At 60.4% G+C, this 13,797-nt stretch overlaps 2 protein-coding genes across 5 annotated transcripts; one reads left to right on the forward strand and one right to left on the reverse strand.

Moving 5' to 3' along the window:
* The first annotated feature begins 66 nt into the window (after positions 1 to 66).
* On the forward strand, positions 67 to 2,316 carry Tsr3 (TSR3 ribosome maturation factor). The gene is made up of 6 exons (XM_026385488.2): positions 67 to 223; positions 305 to 518; positions 735 to 928; positions 1,409 to 1,585; positions 1,708 to 1,771; positions 1,997 to 2,316. The coding sequence occupies exons 1-6, from the start codon at positions 112 to 114 to the stop codon at positions 2,160 to 2,162; spliced, it is 927 nt and encodes a 308-aa protein (XP_026241273.2). The 5' UTR covers positions 67 to 111; the 3' UTR covers positions 2,163 to 2,316.
* A 564-nt stretch (positions 2,317 to 2,880) lies between these two features.
* Positions 2,881 to 11,310, reverse strand: Baiap3 (BAI1 associated protein 3). 4 transcript variants are annotated; one of them, XM_026385372.2, is made up of 33 exons: positions 11,180 to 11,310; positions 10,909 to 10,996; positions 10,638 to 10,718; positions 10,291 to 10,329; positions 9,795 to 9,854; positions 9,603 to 9,669; positions 9,322 to 9,517; positions 8,944 to 8,988; positions 8,760 to 8,837; positions 8,559 to 8,661; positions 8,228 to 8,335; positions 8,044 to 8,139; positions 7,833 to 7,936; positions 7,624 to 7,744; positions 7,028 to 7,152; positions 6,861 to 6,951; positions 6,673 to 6,729; positions 6,501 to 6,598; positions 6,346 to 6,397; positions 6,097 to 6,227; positions 5,802 to 5,925; positions 5,581 to 5,724; positions 5,402 to 5,494; positions 5,124 to 5,315; positions 4,969 to 5,037; positions 4,793 to 4,872; positions 4,608 to 4,716; positions 4,219 to 4,290; positions 4,005 to 4,085; positions 3,816 to 3,936; positions 3,627 to 3,750; positions 3,340 to 3,545; positions 2,881 to 3,263 (listed from the first exon to the last, which is right to left on the reverse strand). In XM_026385372.2, exons 1-33 carry the CDS (start codon positions 11,308 to 11,310, stop codon positions 3,160 to 3,162), a joined length of 3,390 nt encoding a protein of 1,129 aa, XP_026241157.1. In that variant the 3' UTR covers positions 2,881 to 3,159. The 4 variants fall into 4 exon arrangements, with proteins under 4 accessions (XP_026241157.1, XP_026241156.1, XP_026241155.1 ...); XM_026385371.2 differs by having other exon boundaries at positions 10,291 to 10,398; XM_026385370.2 differs by having other exon boundaries at positions 10,291 to 10,398; positions 10,638 to 10,775.
* Between the last annotated feature and the right edge of the window lie 2,487 nt (positions 11,311 to 13,797).

Below are 13,797 nucleotides of genomic sequence, written 5' to 3' on the forward strand. Positions count from 1 at the left end.
GGCCCGCGTGGGGGCGGGGCCGGAAGTGGCGTCGCCAGAGCGACCGGATCGAAGCGGCGCCGGCGCGTGCGCAGTTGCCCAGGGCCGGGTGGTGTCGGCGCGGCACCCGTCATGGGGCGCAGGAAAGCTGTTCGCGGACCGGGGGCCGAGGGCGCCCACGCGCGGCGTCGCCCGGGCCACTCCCTGGAGGCCTTCGCCAAGGAGGTGGACGCCGCTTTGCGGGGTGAGTGCGAGGGGGAGGGAGAGGGGGTCGGGGCGCCCTGGAGCCCGCGCTAAGGCCCGGGACGCTCTTCTCCCTGCGCAGCGTCCATGGGGCCCGAGGAGGACGAGGGCGGCGCGGGCCCGGCGGCGCTGCCCTGCGCGCTGGCTATGTGGGAGCTGGGCCACTGCGACCCCCGGCGTTGCACCGGCCGCAAGCTGGCCCGGCTGGGCCTGGTGCGCTGTCTGCGCCTGGGCCAGAGGTTCGGCGGCCTGGTTCTCAGCCCCATGGGCACCCAATATGTGTCCCCCGCAGACAGGTAAGCGCGGGAGACCTGGGGACTGGCGAGGGGAAATAAGTTTTCTCCAGCTACTGCCTTAAAAGCTTGCCCAGGTAGCCCTTTGCCAGTGTCTGGGGTAAAGAAAGGACGCTCCCTATCCCTTGGGAGGCCAAGTTCCAGGGGTATACCTCACTTAGGGGGCCATCACCAAAGTGGTGCCAACCCCCAGAACTTACCCTATACTGTTCCTGGCAGACAGCTGGTGGCACAGTCTGGGGTTGCAGTCATAGACTGCTCCTGGGCCAGGTTGGATGAGACACCCTTTGGGAAGATGCGAGGGAGCCACTTGCGGCTGCTTCCCTACCTGGTAGCTGCCAACCCTGTAAACTATGGCCGGCCCTGCAGACTTTCCTGCGTGGAAGCTTTTGCTGCTGCCTTCTGCATCGTAGGTGAGTTTCAGGCCTGTCCGGACAGCCTAGTAGCCTCTGCTCCCAGAATGGTATTTTCTCCCATCAGACCCCTGGAGAAGTGGGAGGGGTGTACAGGGAGGACATTAGGATAGCCCAGGGTTTCAGTCCCCAACAGGCTTGGAGGCTTGGCCTTGTGGAGTTAAACAGAAGGCAAGTAAGGTGTCCTCATTGTCACAGGCAGTACTGTCCTGAGAAACTTTCTTTTCAGCATTCTCAGGGAATTTGTGGTCCAAGGAGAAGCCCAGATGGAGACCCATGAGACCTGGGGACAGACTTGATGAGATAGTTCATTTCTCAGGAGAGGGACAGACAAGGAAATTGGGCGGGGGACAGTCAGGACTGTAGTTTGGCAACCATCAGCTCTCTGGGATGGCAGCTGCACCCAGCAGTTGGGGTGAGGAGGACACATTCCCTAGAAGGATTGCTGACATCTCTAGTTCTTGTTTCCTATGCTGTTAGGCTTTTCAGATCTTGCCGTCATCTTACTACAGAAGTTTAAGTGGGGCAAGGGTTTCTTGGACCTGAACCGCCAACTCCTGGACACATACGCAACCTGCAGTGGACCAGAGGAGGTGCTACAGGCAGAGCAGGAGTACCTGGCCAGTGCCAAGCATACTCCCCAGGAGGAGGAAATTGGTGAGGCCTGAGGTGGGTGCCCTCTGCGGGAGGCCCTCCAGACCTGCATGTTCTTCTGAAAAGCCTAGGGTCTCGAGAGCTCACTCAGAGGTCACTTTCTTTTCTTTCCTCCCTTGGTTTAGACCCCTTTGATGTGGACTCAGGGCGAGAGTTTGCAAACCTCAACAGGCCTGTGACCAGCACCCGGTAGGTCCTGACCTCTACTGCTCCTGTATGTGAGGATGGTGTCCTAAGCAACCCCTGGGTGATGACTACAGAATACAGTGCAAGTCTGCTGGGGAGGATTTGGCCTAGAGAGGGCAGGGCCTAAGAGAAATGTGCCCTCAGCCCAGGGATGAGTGCATGAAGGGTGAGGGCTAAGTGAGGAGTGCCTTAGGTGCCACCACGAGGGGACACATTCTTCTCTTCCAGGCTGCCCACGGATATAGATGACAGCAGCGAGTCTGAAGACCAGGGGCCTGCCGAGGATGAAGGAGGCAGTAGCTGCTCTCCAGAGGAGGAGACTTCAGAACCAAGGACTGAGGCCAGGACCCCAACTGAGACTTGGAAAGAAATCAAGAAACAGCAGGGAGACTGAGAATTGTAGACACCACATACATTGTTGAAACTGTGTGATAACAAAGTCCAGGAATGTGGAGATAGCCAGGCCTGGCAGCGTTGTGCTCCTCTCCACATGGGAATAACCTTGCTTGAGATACTCTCAATGAAACTACAGGTTGAGAAGTAGCCCCTGGTGTGAGTCTGGTTCTTTGCACTTAGCCTGGGGTTGGGAGACTGCTTGTGAGAGACTGAGCCATGGGATAAGTGATGTGGTCATGCATGTGTTGCAGGGAAGGACAGCTGACCAGCTGATGCAGAACCCCTGACTTCCCTGTCACCCTCCTGTCACTGGTGACATATACCTCCTGCCAGGCCCAGGAGCCAGGTGGGGTCTGGAACCCCACATGATTTTCCACAGACTTCTCTGTTCATCTGTGGGTGAGGGCTGGCACCCTACCCTCTACTTATTAGCCCTGGCAGCTACTGTCCTCCAAAGCTTGGGTCCTCTAAACTTGACTCAACCTGTAGGGGCCTTACTCTTCCTGGGAGAGATAGGGTAGAGCTTCCTCTGAGAGGACCCTCCAGGCTAGGGTCAGCCTGGACCCTAGCCCACCAGGCCAGTTGGGGACAGACCATTCTTTGTTTGGGGGCTGACCAGTGAGTGCACTGGAGGGTACTGAGCAGCATCCCTGGCCCCCACCCTCTCATACTAGTATGTCTTTTCTAGTTCTGACTACCTAGAGTGTCTCCAGAATGCCTAATGGCCATGGGGAGCAAGGTTCTACTGAGACTAGGGAGCTGCCCACCTAATGACCAGGCCCATTGTAATCTCTGCTTCCAGGATGTAGCTGCTGGCCAGTCCTTCCAAGTTAGCCTGTGTTCAGGGTGGGATGTACTGGGGCACAAGGGGTTCATAGCACACACCAAAGGGACATAGCCAGGGCAGATGGAAGCCATATAGAGTCAGCTATGGCAGTTGAGGGCCTCAGTGAGGCCTGGCTGCACAATGTGGCATATGGGGGGCAGCGGAGTTTTCAGGGGTCAGCCTCCATGCACTTCTCCAGTTCCTTGAGCTTCTTGACGAACTCTTGTGCCTCCTTATTGGTGCGACCTTCCAGCATCCTCAGTGCTGACCTCACTGCAGGTAGACAAGAGGGCATGTGGGAGCCAGGCCCACTGCCCTGTGTCCCCACCACCACCCCACGCTCACTCACCCTGGGCTCTAGGCCGTCGCAGGTGCAGGGTGATGGGCTGCCCAGCCCTCGAGCCCGCTCCCACCTGGGGCCTCGCAATGCCACTGACGCTCCCCAGGCTGAGGGCAGCCTCCCCAGCGAAGTCATTGGTGGACAGCCAGTCATGGTCCATGACAGTGAACAGCACACAGGCCCCACGGTGGCGGCATGCTTCTGCGGGCACAGAACTGCAGAGGAGGCAGTCAAGAGCCAGCCATGGACCTGTGGGCCAGGCTGGGATGGGCACAAGGGACAGGATGGGCACTCACAAGTGGAAGAGCTCGTCGAACACTGGGTGCAATGTCCGGGCCTTGACCTGGGTCCTCTGGCTGCGGACCAGTGGGAAGAGATGAGGTGGGCCCAGTTCCACGATCACGAAGGGGTCACTCAGGCCTGTGGGGCACAGCCGTCAGCAAGCCCCCAGCCCCAGCCCCCCCCCAGCCACCGCTGCACCTCACCATTGGCGTCCAAGGGGAGCAGGTCTGCGGCATGCAGCACCTCCACGGCCAGCCGCTGCTCGGCTGCCTCATAGTGGCAGCGGACACTCAGGCGGCCAAACCGGTTCTGCTCCAGCGACCTCTGCGGGAAAGGCCAGTAAGCAGGGCTAGGGAGCCAGGCAAAGGCCACACAGATGGCCGCCATCCTACCTGCTTGAGCTTGTCCAGGTAGAACTGCTCAATGCATTCCCGGGTGGAGCACTTGTGCAGACGCAGCTCTTCCTCCAGCCTCTGTGAGGAGGGGTGCTGGTGACTGGCCACATAGGCCACTGCCCTCATGGCCCCCTGGCTTCATGCACTAGGACAGGGCCTACTGTGGGGCAGTAGGCTGAATGTGGTGGCCCCCAGAGGGGTTGGGCCTCACCTTGTAGCTTCCATCCCTCAGGCTCTCCAGGGGCAGGCCCTGGCCCTCAGCGTGGAAAAAACTGACAAGAGCCTGGGGCAGAGAAAAAAGAGGGAGATACATCAGGGGTCTGGCCTGATTTGAGTGTGGAGCCCCAGTAGGTGGGTCTTGGGCACCTTGGCAGAGCCACTCATCACACCTGGGATGGACAAGAAGTCCCAGGAGACCAGGGAAAATGCCAGCATCTGAGGCCAGACTCTGTTGTAACAGGTGGCCCAGGTGCTGCTGGGCATCTAGGCTGTGGGGAGGAAGTGCTGCCCAGTGGGGAACAGGAGAAGCCAGGCAGAGGCTGGGTGTCCCAGCAGGGGCCCAATCAGAGGAGGGCCCTGGGGAGCTCCTCATGGCCCTACCTCCAATGTGAAGTGGAAGCGCCCGTAGAAGTCTGCAGAGACATCACTGTTGGCGCCCAGCGCCTGCAGAATGGCCTGCAGCAGCAGCTCCCAGAGGGCCTCCAGCACCCTGCAGGCACACAGCCTAGATGAGTACCTGGAATGACCCACCCCACTTGCCCAACCTGCCCACCTGCCCAGCAAACCTGCTCAGGTTCTCCTTCACCAGCGAGGCATTCAGCAAGGCCAGTTTCTCATCCAGGTACTTCATGAGTGGGGCCACAGCCTGTGGGCAGGGGTCCTCAGGGCTGGCCTGAGCCTGGACCCTAACCCACCCCAAGCACGCATACACTCACAGCCTCCTGCCCAGGCCGGCACGCACCTCATCATTCTGAATAGAGTCAGGGGAGAGGCTGATGTGTTGCACGTACTTCCGAATGTCAGCCACCATCTGAGGGGAGGCCAATGCTCAGCATGAGGGTGGGGATGCCAGGGACAGCCTCCACACCCGATGCCAGGCTCTGCCACGCTGCCCACCTTGGAGGTCAGGTGTGCCGTCACAGTGTGGGCCTCCCGATGCAGGTCCTCCTCCAGGGCCTGTATGCAGCTGAGCAGGGGGCGGGGAAGCACCCCCTCCAGCCCCAAGGCCCCCTCGGGCCATGCCAGGCCCCTCAGTGCCTGCCCTGAGGCCCTGCGCACGAGCTCCACGTTGTTGAGCACCACACAGAGCTGGGGAGGAGTGGCCAGGCAGGTGGCTGCAGTAGGTGGGCCCACCCAGCCACTACAGGGCCTCACCTGTCCCACCAGCCACTCACCGGCTCACTCACAGCCTCGCCAGCAGCTCCAGGCTGGGCATCCACCTTCTTCCGCAGCAGCTCAGTGTAGAAGAGGACAGCCTCACACAGGTCCTGGGACGGGAGGCAGGCTGGCACTCAGGACCCCTCCTCTGCCCTGATATCCTCATAGCCTGCTCCCCTCACCCCAGCAGACAAACCTGGCTAAGCTGGGTGCCCAGCCCCTGGGCCTGGGCAGGGTCAGGCCATGCCAGCCGGACCCAGAGCTCCTGGATGTGGCTGAAGCAGAGGCTGGCAGTAGCTGCAGAGCTGCTGTGCCTGGACGAGGCATCCACAGGCTCCAGCTGGAAGGCAGGAGGAGGGCTGAGTGGCAGGGGACATGGGACGAGACCCCGTGTGCTCTGGTGGAGCAAACACTTACCGTGTCCACATCCACAGCTCCCTGAAGGCGCCACTTGGACTGGTCCCGCAGCACCTGCAGCCAGAGCTTCACAGCAGGCAGGAATGGGGTGTGGATGCCGGCCAGCGCCAGGGAGCGACTGTCTCTGCAGTGGGAACTCACTCAGCACTTGCCCTGACGCAGACTCCCCAGCCCAGCAGGTTCCAGGTTCAGAGCCCCAAAGTGGGCATCCGGGAGAGCCTCCTTCACAGAGCCCTGATCTCAGGTCCCAGAGCCTATCCAGAGGAGCCAGGGGCACAGGTGTTGAGGCACCTACCGGCCGGGGATGTAGCTCCAGAAGTGCTGGATGTCAGCCAGGGTCAGATAGAGCTCAAAGAGCCCCGAGGCCACTTGTAGGGTCATCTTGGGGCTCAGCTCCTCCGTCAGCACCCATGCCTCCTCGGCCACCTGCCCAAGATGGCAGGATCATGCCTCTGCCATCAGGGAAACTAGAGCCCTGCCCAGCCAGAGGTCTCTCCCCACTCCCCACAGCCAGTGGGCACCCAGGGTTGAGGACCCTCCTCACCAGACGCTCCAGCTGCCGGAAAGTAAGGGTGAAGAAGTCCACCTTGAGGATGCTACAAAGGACAGAACTCAGTCACCTGCTCCCCACCAGCGGGGCCAGCCAGCCCCCACCCTGCCCTGTACCCAGCCAGTATCAGCACTCAGGACAGGGCCTACCCATGGAAAAGGCTGGCGTAGATGCCATAGCAGGCCTGCAGGTCCTCATAGATGACGTCTGCCAGTTCGACAAGCCCGGCCAGGCGCTGTGGTCCTGGCTGCAAAGAAGCCTGGTTTGCACTGATCTCCCAGCCCCTGTGCCCACCACGACCAAGGCCGCCTGGATCCTTACCAGCTCTCGAGGACTCTTGGCACTCAGGAGCCTGTCGTACCACTCACGGTTGCCCCTCTGCAAGGGTCGCCAGCAAGGCAGCATGGGTTGGAGAGAAGGGAGAGATGGCAAGGGGCCATGGACCAGCAAGTCCAAGCAGGGCTGGGCTGGGCAGGGCCCATGGAGAGCCCAGGCAGGTCCAAACACACCTTCAGGGCAGCAGCGATGTCCATGTTCAGCTCCGTCTCAAAGGGGCAGATCTCAAAGGAGGGCTGGAAGAGCTGCAGCTTGTCCAGACACCTGGGCAAGGACAGCACACTCACGGGGGCCCAGCCAGCACCCACCCCACCCCACCCCTGCTCACAGCTGCACCCACTTCAGCAGCAGCTCCAGTCGGTACACGGCTGTGCTATTGGTGGCAGGGAAGTAATCCCGGAGCTGGCGCAGCAGTCGCAGCCCGAACTCAGAGAAAGCAGAAAAGCTGTCAGCCAGACTCTCCTCCTGGGGGAAGGGGGTGTCTTCAGAGCTAAAGAAGCTGGAAACAGTGCTGGTAGCCCTGCTCACTGATGCTAGGGATCACCTTCCCTGCCTTGGCCAGCAGTGTTCCCCTACCTACTGGTTCTGTCCTAGGAATGCTGTCCATTGGTCTCCCCCAGAGTGGTCTCCCCTGCTGGCCTGTCCTGGTCTCAGCACCCCACACACTACACCAAAGACCCCTGGGCCCCTGCATCTGCTGTCCCCTGTGCCCTGTCCTGTCAGTGCCCATGCTCTCCTGCTGTTGCCCACAGCCCAGTCTGACCCCAGAGCCTCCTTCCCAGGTCACTCCAGTGCAGCCTGCCACCTCCTCTATGTACAGTGTGCACTGTCCCACACAAGGGCCTGGTCCCTCTGTCTTTAAGCTCAGGAGGGCAGAGCAGGACTAGCCCCCAGCACGGACATGGCCAACAATAAGCAGGCCCCTGCTGTGCCCACCTGCTCCTGGGGTAGCAGGGGTGCCTCCTCCCAGTGTGCCTGCATGTCCTCCAGCAGCCCCAGAAGGTAGCCGTAGTCGAGAGTGCGGGTCTGATGGTGGCGGCTGCTGACTTGCCAGTGCCTGCAGGGGCCCAGCCCATAGTCAGAGGCATCTGCCCAGCCCTGCCCACTCATAGCCCGCCCGCCCACTCCCTGCAGAGCCCACTCACAGTACAGCCAGCTGCAAGGGGGACAGGTTGCTCTGGGCTCCGTGCAGACAGAGGATGGTGGTCCCAGGCCCGCTGAGCTCGCCATGCCAGCTGCTTGAATTGGGCTGGGAGCAAAGGTGGAGGGTGGGCAGAGGCCCAAGATACCCTCCACCCTTATCCCCTGCTCTGACACCTGGTCCAGCTGCCCCAGGCTCCCAGAGGTGTCCACTACCTCCTCCACGCGATGCTCGAACCGCAGCACACGGCTGAGCAGCAACAGGTAGGACAAGAAGCCGAATCTCCCACGCTGGCTCATGATGGTATCCCTCTGGAACAGAGCCTGCCTGTCACCAGCTCTGCCCCAGTCCGGTGGGCAGGGGGCAGGGGTGCAGGGCAGGGCTTCTGCGGGACCCCACCTGCGTGGTGATCAGCCTGAGGACCAGGTGACAATCCCCCTGCACACGGGAGGCGCTGGAACGTGGTTCCAGCTTGAACCAGCGGTCTGCTCCAGCCACGGGCACCTCCTATGGGGTGTGGGGGGGGTGTCAGGCCTAGGGAACTCTCCCCCACACCCACCCCCACAGACCCATGGAACCCTGGGGAGAATGTGGGAGGGCTCAGGGGTGCCCAAAGGCAAGAGGCACTTCAGGCAGCCCCTCCCTGCAGCCCAAAGAGGGTGGGAGGCCCTTGGGGGTCAAAGGTCATGGCCACTGCAAGAGCCCCCATGCACGTGGCAGGTGTTCGTACCCGCACTGGGATGTTGAGGCACCCCAGGAAGTCATCCGTGTGGTCCTCGGTGGGCCCTGCCGTGCCATTCGCTCGAGCTGACTTAACAATCTGCTTGAAGTACCTGGGACGACCGGGTGGGCTCAGGCCAGTGGCCCTGGGAGCCAGTTCCCACTGCAGGTCCCACCTGTGACTCAAGGGTGCAAGGCCCCCATCCCATACCTGCTCATGCCCTTCAGGCCAATTACTTCATTCAGCTTCCTGCATGCTTCTGCCAGGGACACATCATCATCGTGGTCCCTGGAGGACAGCATGGCTTGTCTGGCACTCCCAGCCCAGGTCAGAAGCCCCCAACTCCCTCCCCGACCAGAGCCACCCACTCCCCTGTAGGACTCAGGCCCAGTACCAGATGTCCAAGTGCAGCTGGTCAGTGCTGACATCCTCAATCTCACTGTGGGGACAGAGAGATGCAGGTGAGGGTCCTGGGTGAGCCTCTGCCAGAGCTGGGCTGAGGGAAAGTTTAGGGGCAGCAGGGAGTGGCCACGAGGTCCTGCTCTCCAAACAGCCTCTTTCTCAAATCTGCCTCTGCACTGTTATTAGCTGTGTGGCCATGGGGGCTTGATGCCCCTCTCTGGGCCTGTTCCCTCCTCTGGAATGTAACCAGAACGTGAGGCTTGCAATCAGCACCCCAACCCCTTTGAATTGCCTGGGACAGCACTGAGATGGGGACCATGTGAACCATCATCCTCAGGACACGTGGCCACCTGTGGGGTGGGGGCCTTACAACAGGAAGTGCTCCTTCCAGACGGGGTTCAGAGTGCTGCTCTTGACCTCGGTGACCTGGATGCACTTGGCTGGCAGCGGGCCGCTGCGCTTGCTGCCCTTACGGAAGCTGAAGCGCTGCTCCTTCTGCCCACTCTGCTCCCGAGGGGTGCCCGAGGCCGGCAAGATGCCCAGCATGCAATAGGGGTCGCTGAAGCCTGAGACACAGCAGGCTCAGCACCGTGCCGTGCCCACCCTCCGTGGCTCAAGCAGACCTGGGCATGGCTAGGGGCCCTAACTCACCGTTGGGGTCTTTGGCCAGAAGGTTCTTGGCACGCATGACAGAAACTTTCAGGGCATATGTGGGGGCCTGTGGACAGAGGGACGCTGAGAGCCCCAAAGGGCTAGGCAGCCCAGTGTGAGCATCAACCCGCCCCCGAGCCTGCCGCAGGCTGCAGCAGCTGGTCATTCCACCCAGGAAGGCCACAGCCTTACCTTGGCCTTCTTCACACGCTCAATGGCCTCAGCATGCTGCTCTGGGTTGGTGCCAAACACCTGTGGGTGGTAAACAGGTAGGAGGGGCCCAGGTGAGCCCTGAGGAGAGGCTGGCTACGACTCTGGGGCCTCAGGTTCATGAGAGTCAGAAATGACCACCTTGCACCTCACAGTGCAGGGGTTGGGAGTGGGCCTGCCCACCCTGTCCAGGAGCCTAACAGGAAGCACTGTGGGCATGTGGCAGTGAGGTCTGCATGGCCAGGACAGGGGAAGAAATAGAGTCGTGGTGTGCTGTCCATCCATTGGTTCACCCTCTGTGCATCTGTCTGTCCCATCTGACCTTCTTTGTGACTGCCCTTCCCTCCTGCTGGGTAGGTCTGCCAGCCTGTGTGTCTGCTCACACATGCCCATTACACCTGCTTGCTCATGCAGGTGTGGGGTGCATTCTGTCTACAGTCAGGTGATGGGTGGGGTGGGGGCAGGGCAGCTGGCTCACCTGCTGAAGGTAGGCCAGAAGGACTTCTTCATCATCCACCTGGTCAGGACTCATGGTGCCTGCCCGGTGGAGGACTGTATACAGGGCCTCCTCATACAGCATCTCCACCTGCACAGTGCTAAACCTCAGGCTCTGCTGTCCACTCCCTGTAAGCCCAGCCCCTCACCCCAGGCAGCTCCTCCCACTGGTCCAGCAGAGCCCCTTCCTCAGGACTTTTGTACCCGCGGGGCCCTCTGTTCACCTGTCCGTCCCATCCATCTCTGTTGTCAGCCTGTCCTGAAACCCTGGGCGCTCTAACCTAAGAACAGGAGTCAGAGCCCCCTGGGGCCGGACCAGCACTCCCTTACCTCCTCCTGGGTCAGGGCTCTCAGGCCACGGTTGGAGTCCACAGGCTCAGCTGGGGCTGGTGAGCCACTGCGTAAGAGGACCTGCGAGGGGTGCATGGGTGATGGTCTGGGGGCACGCAGGGCCTGCATCCACCACCACTGCTGGACAGGGGTACTCCAGGGGAAGGAGTGAGAGGAGAGTGGAGACCAGAGGTGGACAGGGCAGAGGAAGCAGAAGTCCCATGCTGGGTGGGGCTGCAGCACCCAGGCCCCTGCAGGAGGGTGTCCTCACCTCAGGGCACGGCAGGCCCTGTCTGCCTTCCCCCTTCTTCAGGATGAGACGCATGTGGGCAAAGAACTCCACGCCATCCCCAGGTTTCCTGGGAGAAAGGCCAGGTCAGCTTTGGCTCCAGGAGGTGCTGGCCCTGTGCCCCACTACTCAAGGGGCCCACATGGAGGATGGGGCCTAGTGATGCCCACAGCCTCGACTTCAGACTTCCTGTGTCCCTGCTTCCCACCCGGGTGGGAAGGCCTTTGGCAGGGGTCTGTCCCTGGGCACCCACCAGGCCCCTGTGGCAGGCTCCTGCAGGTCCACACTGGTGCTTGCGGGCTCCTGTTCCGTCTTGCGGCGGAAGGACGGGCACACCTGCACCTGCCTGAGCACGCTGCTCTTGATCTCCAGCAAGGTTGACATGGTGGGGACCTGCAGCAGAGAGTGTGGCCACAGTCCTAGGTCATCCACTTTACAGAGGTCACCCAAAGGAGGCGTGGGAAGGAGAACAGAAGGGATGGCAGAGGCCTGGGAGCCTGCTCTCCACTTTGGAGTCTGGTAGGGCCCCAAGGACTTCATTGACTCCTTCCAGGTAACCAATTAAGGTCTGTGTCCTCTGCAGGGTGGCTCTGAGGATGTGGGAGCAGATGCCACCAAAGGTGGTAGAGGTGCCCAGCTCAGAACTGGCGTTCCATCTGGAGCTGCTGGACCTTCACAGGGGATGTTCTGCACAGCCATGTCTAGGGCAGGGGTCCTTGTCTCTGGGGTCTCCTCAAGAGGACCGAGATACAGCGGAGTGATGCCAAGCTCCCCCAGCCCCACTCAGGGCTAGGCAGACAGCTGTTACCCAGGCCCTCTGCAGAGGCCAGAAAATTACCCTGGTGCCACAGAAGAGCACAGGTGAGATGGGCCTGGAGAGCCAAGGGGCTTATAGCCTGGGTCTTCTGCCCACAAGTCCAAGGTGGGGTGGACAGGAGGGGGTTGATCAGGAGGGGGTGCTTGGGATTCCTCATCCATCAAGAATAGCAGGGGGAAATGCCCCATCCTTCCCCCAGGCTGCTTAGAAAACCGGAGGGGGAAGGATCCCCACAAAGCGGAGCTTGTTTCCCGCAGTCAGAATAACAAGAGATGGGCATGGTGGCACACCCTGCAATCCCAGCTACCTGGAGACTAAGGCAGGAATATCACAAGTTCAAGGCCAGCCTCAACAACCTAGCTAGACCTTGACTGAAAATTTTTAAAATTTTAGGGGCTGGGGTTATGGCTTAGTGGTAGAGCCCTTGCCTAGCATGTGTGAGGCACTGGGTTCAATTCTCAGTACCATGTAAAAATAAATAAATAAAACAAAGGTAATGTGTCCATGTACAACTAAAAAAATTTTTTAAAGATTTTTTTTTTTAATTTTAAAAGGTGTGGGGGATGCAGCTCATGGTAAGAGCGCTGTTGGATTCAATCTCCAATACTGCAGTCTGTCAATCAATCCCATGAAAGCACGTTGCATGCAGACCAGACAGGAGAAGCTGCAGGGTGCTGGCCCCTCCGCTCCCCTCTCTGTCCGTCCTTATCAACTGAATCACTCTGCTGTATTCTGCATGGACATCAGGAGCAGCTCAGATGTCACTGCTACGAGGAAGAGTGGCCCTAGGCCCAGGAGGAAGACCCTGTCCTGTCCCCTCTGGAAGGCCCAGGCTACTCCCTGTCACTCTACTCCAAAGCTGGGCCAGGGTGGGGACCACATGAGCACATCTGCCTAGGGCTGGGATGCAAAGGGGACATCATGGCTCTAGGATTGGAAATTAGGAAGGATGCCCTCCCTTCCAGGTGGCGCACCCTGGATCCCACCACATGTGCTTGGAGTACACAGGCCCCACCCACCGTGTCAGGGAGGAAGGCTCAGCTGAGGTCACACCTGCATCTCCCTTTTGGTGGGGGCTGTTTCCCCTGCAGACCCCAAGTCAGAGGTAAGGACAGCAGCTGGTGCACTGTGGCTCCCAGAGCCCCCTCCCACTGCACCCCAAGCCCAGGGCCCACCTCTGTCCTGGGTCAGGGCTTGTGTCTTCCCCAGAGTTGCGGGGAGATCCCCTCTCCCCTGAGGAAAACTGTCTTTCTACCAGGCCGTCCCCATCCCACAGAACCCCCTCTCAGGCTCCCTGTCCCAGCCCAAAGGCCTCAGGTTTACAGGGGCCCACTCAGGCCACTACTGGGCCTTTGCACTTACTGTCTGGGTCTCTCTGATGCTCACTCATCAACCCAGACATGTCAGCCCTCACAAAGGGGGACCTTAATTTCCATCTCACAAAACAAGAAATGGACCAGTGGGTTTCACTCTTTCCCCAAGACCTCAGGGGCGGGCAGCCTGTGCAGGCCAGTTCCCATTCAGGCTGGCTCCACCTTAGAATGGTAAGCTCAATCAGGAGCAGCCCAGGACACCTGGCTGCACACTCAACAGGTTCCTGCTGCCCATGGAGCTGCCTCTGGTGGGAGGCTCCATCCTGGCCAGTGCCCACCAGCTCAGGCCAACACCCTCAACCACACTTCATCCTGCTCCCTGACACTCCAAGCATGGTTCCCTATGAAGGGGCTGCACTTGGGGGCCAGAAATGAGGCCTCACTGCCTTCAAACCTATTGGTGACCCCCGATGCCCTCCCCTAAATGTTGGGGGGCTCAGGCAGGACGCTTCCTAAAGCTGACACACCTGCAGCTAGTCCGGAGGTCCCCAGGGGGCCGTGAGTCACAGCCCCTTTCCTCTCCAATTGAGCGGAGAAGATGGCCCCCCCTGAACCCCAAAGCCAGCTGAGCTGCTGCTTCCTGAGCTGTTGCCAGGGCAACCGCCAGCAGCAGCTGTGTGACAGGCACTGGGGGCTTGCAGGCCAGAGACAAACATGACGCAGGAGCCAAGCAGCCTGAGC

Source organism: Urocitellus parryii, chromosome 9 (genome assembly GCF_045843805.1).
Source record: "Urocitellus parryii isolate mUroPar1 chromosome 9, mUroPar1.hap1, whole genome shotgun sequence".
Classification (NCBI taxonomy): domain Eukaryota; kingdom Metazoa; phylum Chordata; class Mammalia; order Rodentia; family Sciuridae; genus Urocitellus; species Urocitellus parryii.

Coding starts and splice junctions, on each gene's coding strand:
- Tsr3 (XM_026385488.2), top strand. CDS start 112: ATGGGGCGCAGGAAAGCTGTTCGCGGACCGGGGGCCGAGGGCGCCCAC. Junction 519..734: donor TATGTGTCCCCCGCAGACAG/GTAAGCGCGGGA, acceptor TGTTCCTGGCAG/ACAGCTGGTGGCACAGTCTG. Junction 1,772..1,996: donor AGGCCTGTGACCAGCACCCG/GTAGGTCCTGAC, acceptor CTTCTCTTCCAG/GCTGCCCACGGATATAGATG.
- Baiap3 (XM_026385370.2), bottom strand. CDS start 11,310: ATGTCAACCTTGCTGGAGATCAAGAGCAGCGTGCTCAGGCAGGTGCAG. Junction 5,495..5,580: donor TGGGCACCCAGCTTAGCCAG/GTTTGTCTGCTG, acceptor CTCCCGTCCCAG/GACCTGTGTGAGGCTGTCCT. Junction 4,291..4,607: donor GCTTCCACTTCACATTGGAG/GTAGGGCCATGA, acceptor TCTCTGCCCCAG/GCTCTTGTCAGTTTTTTCCA.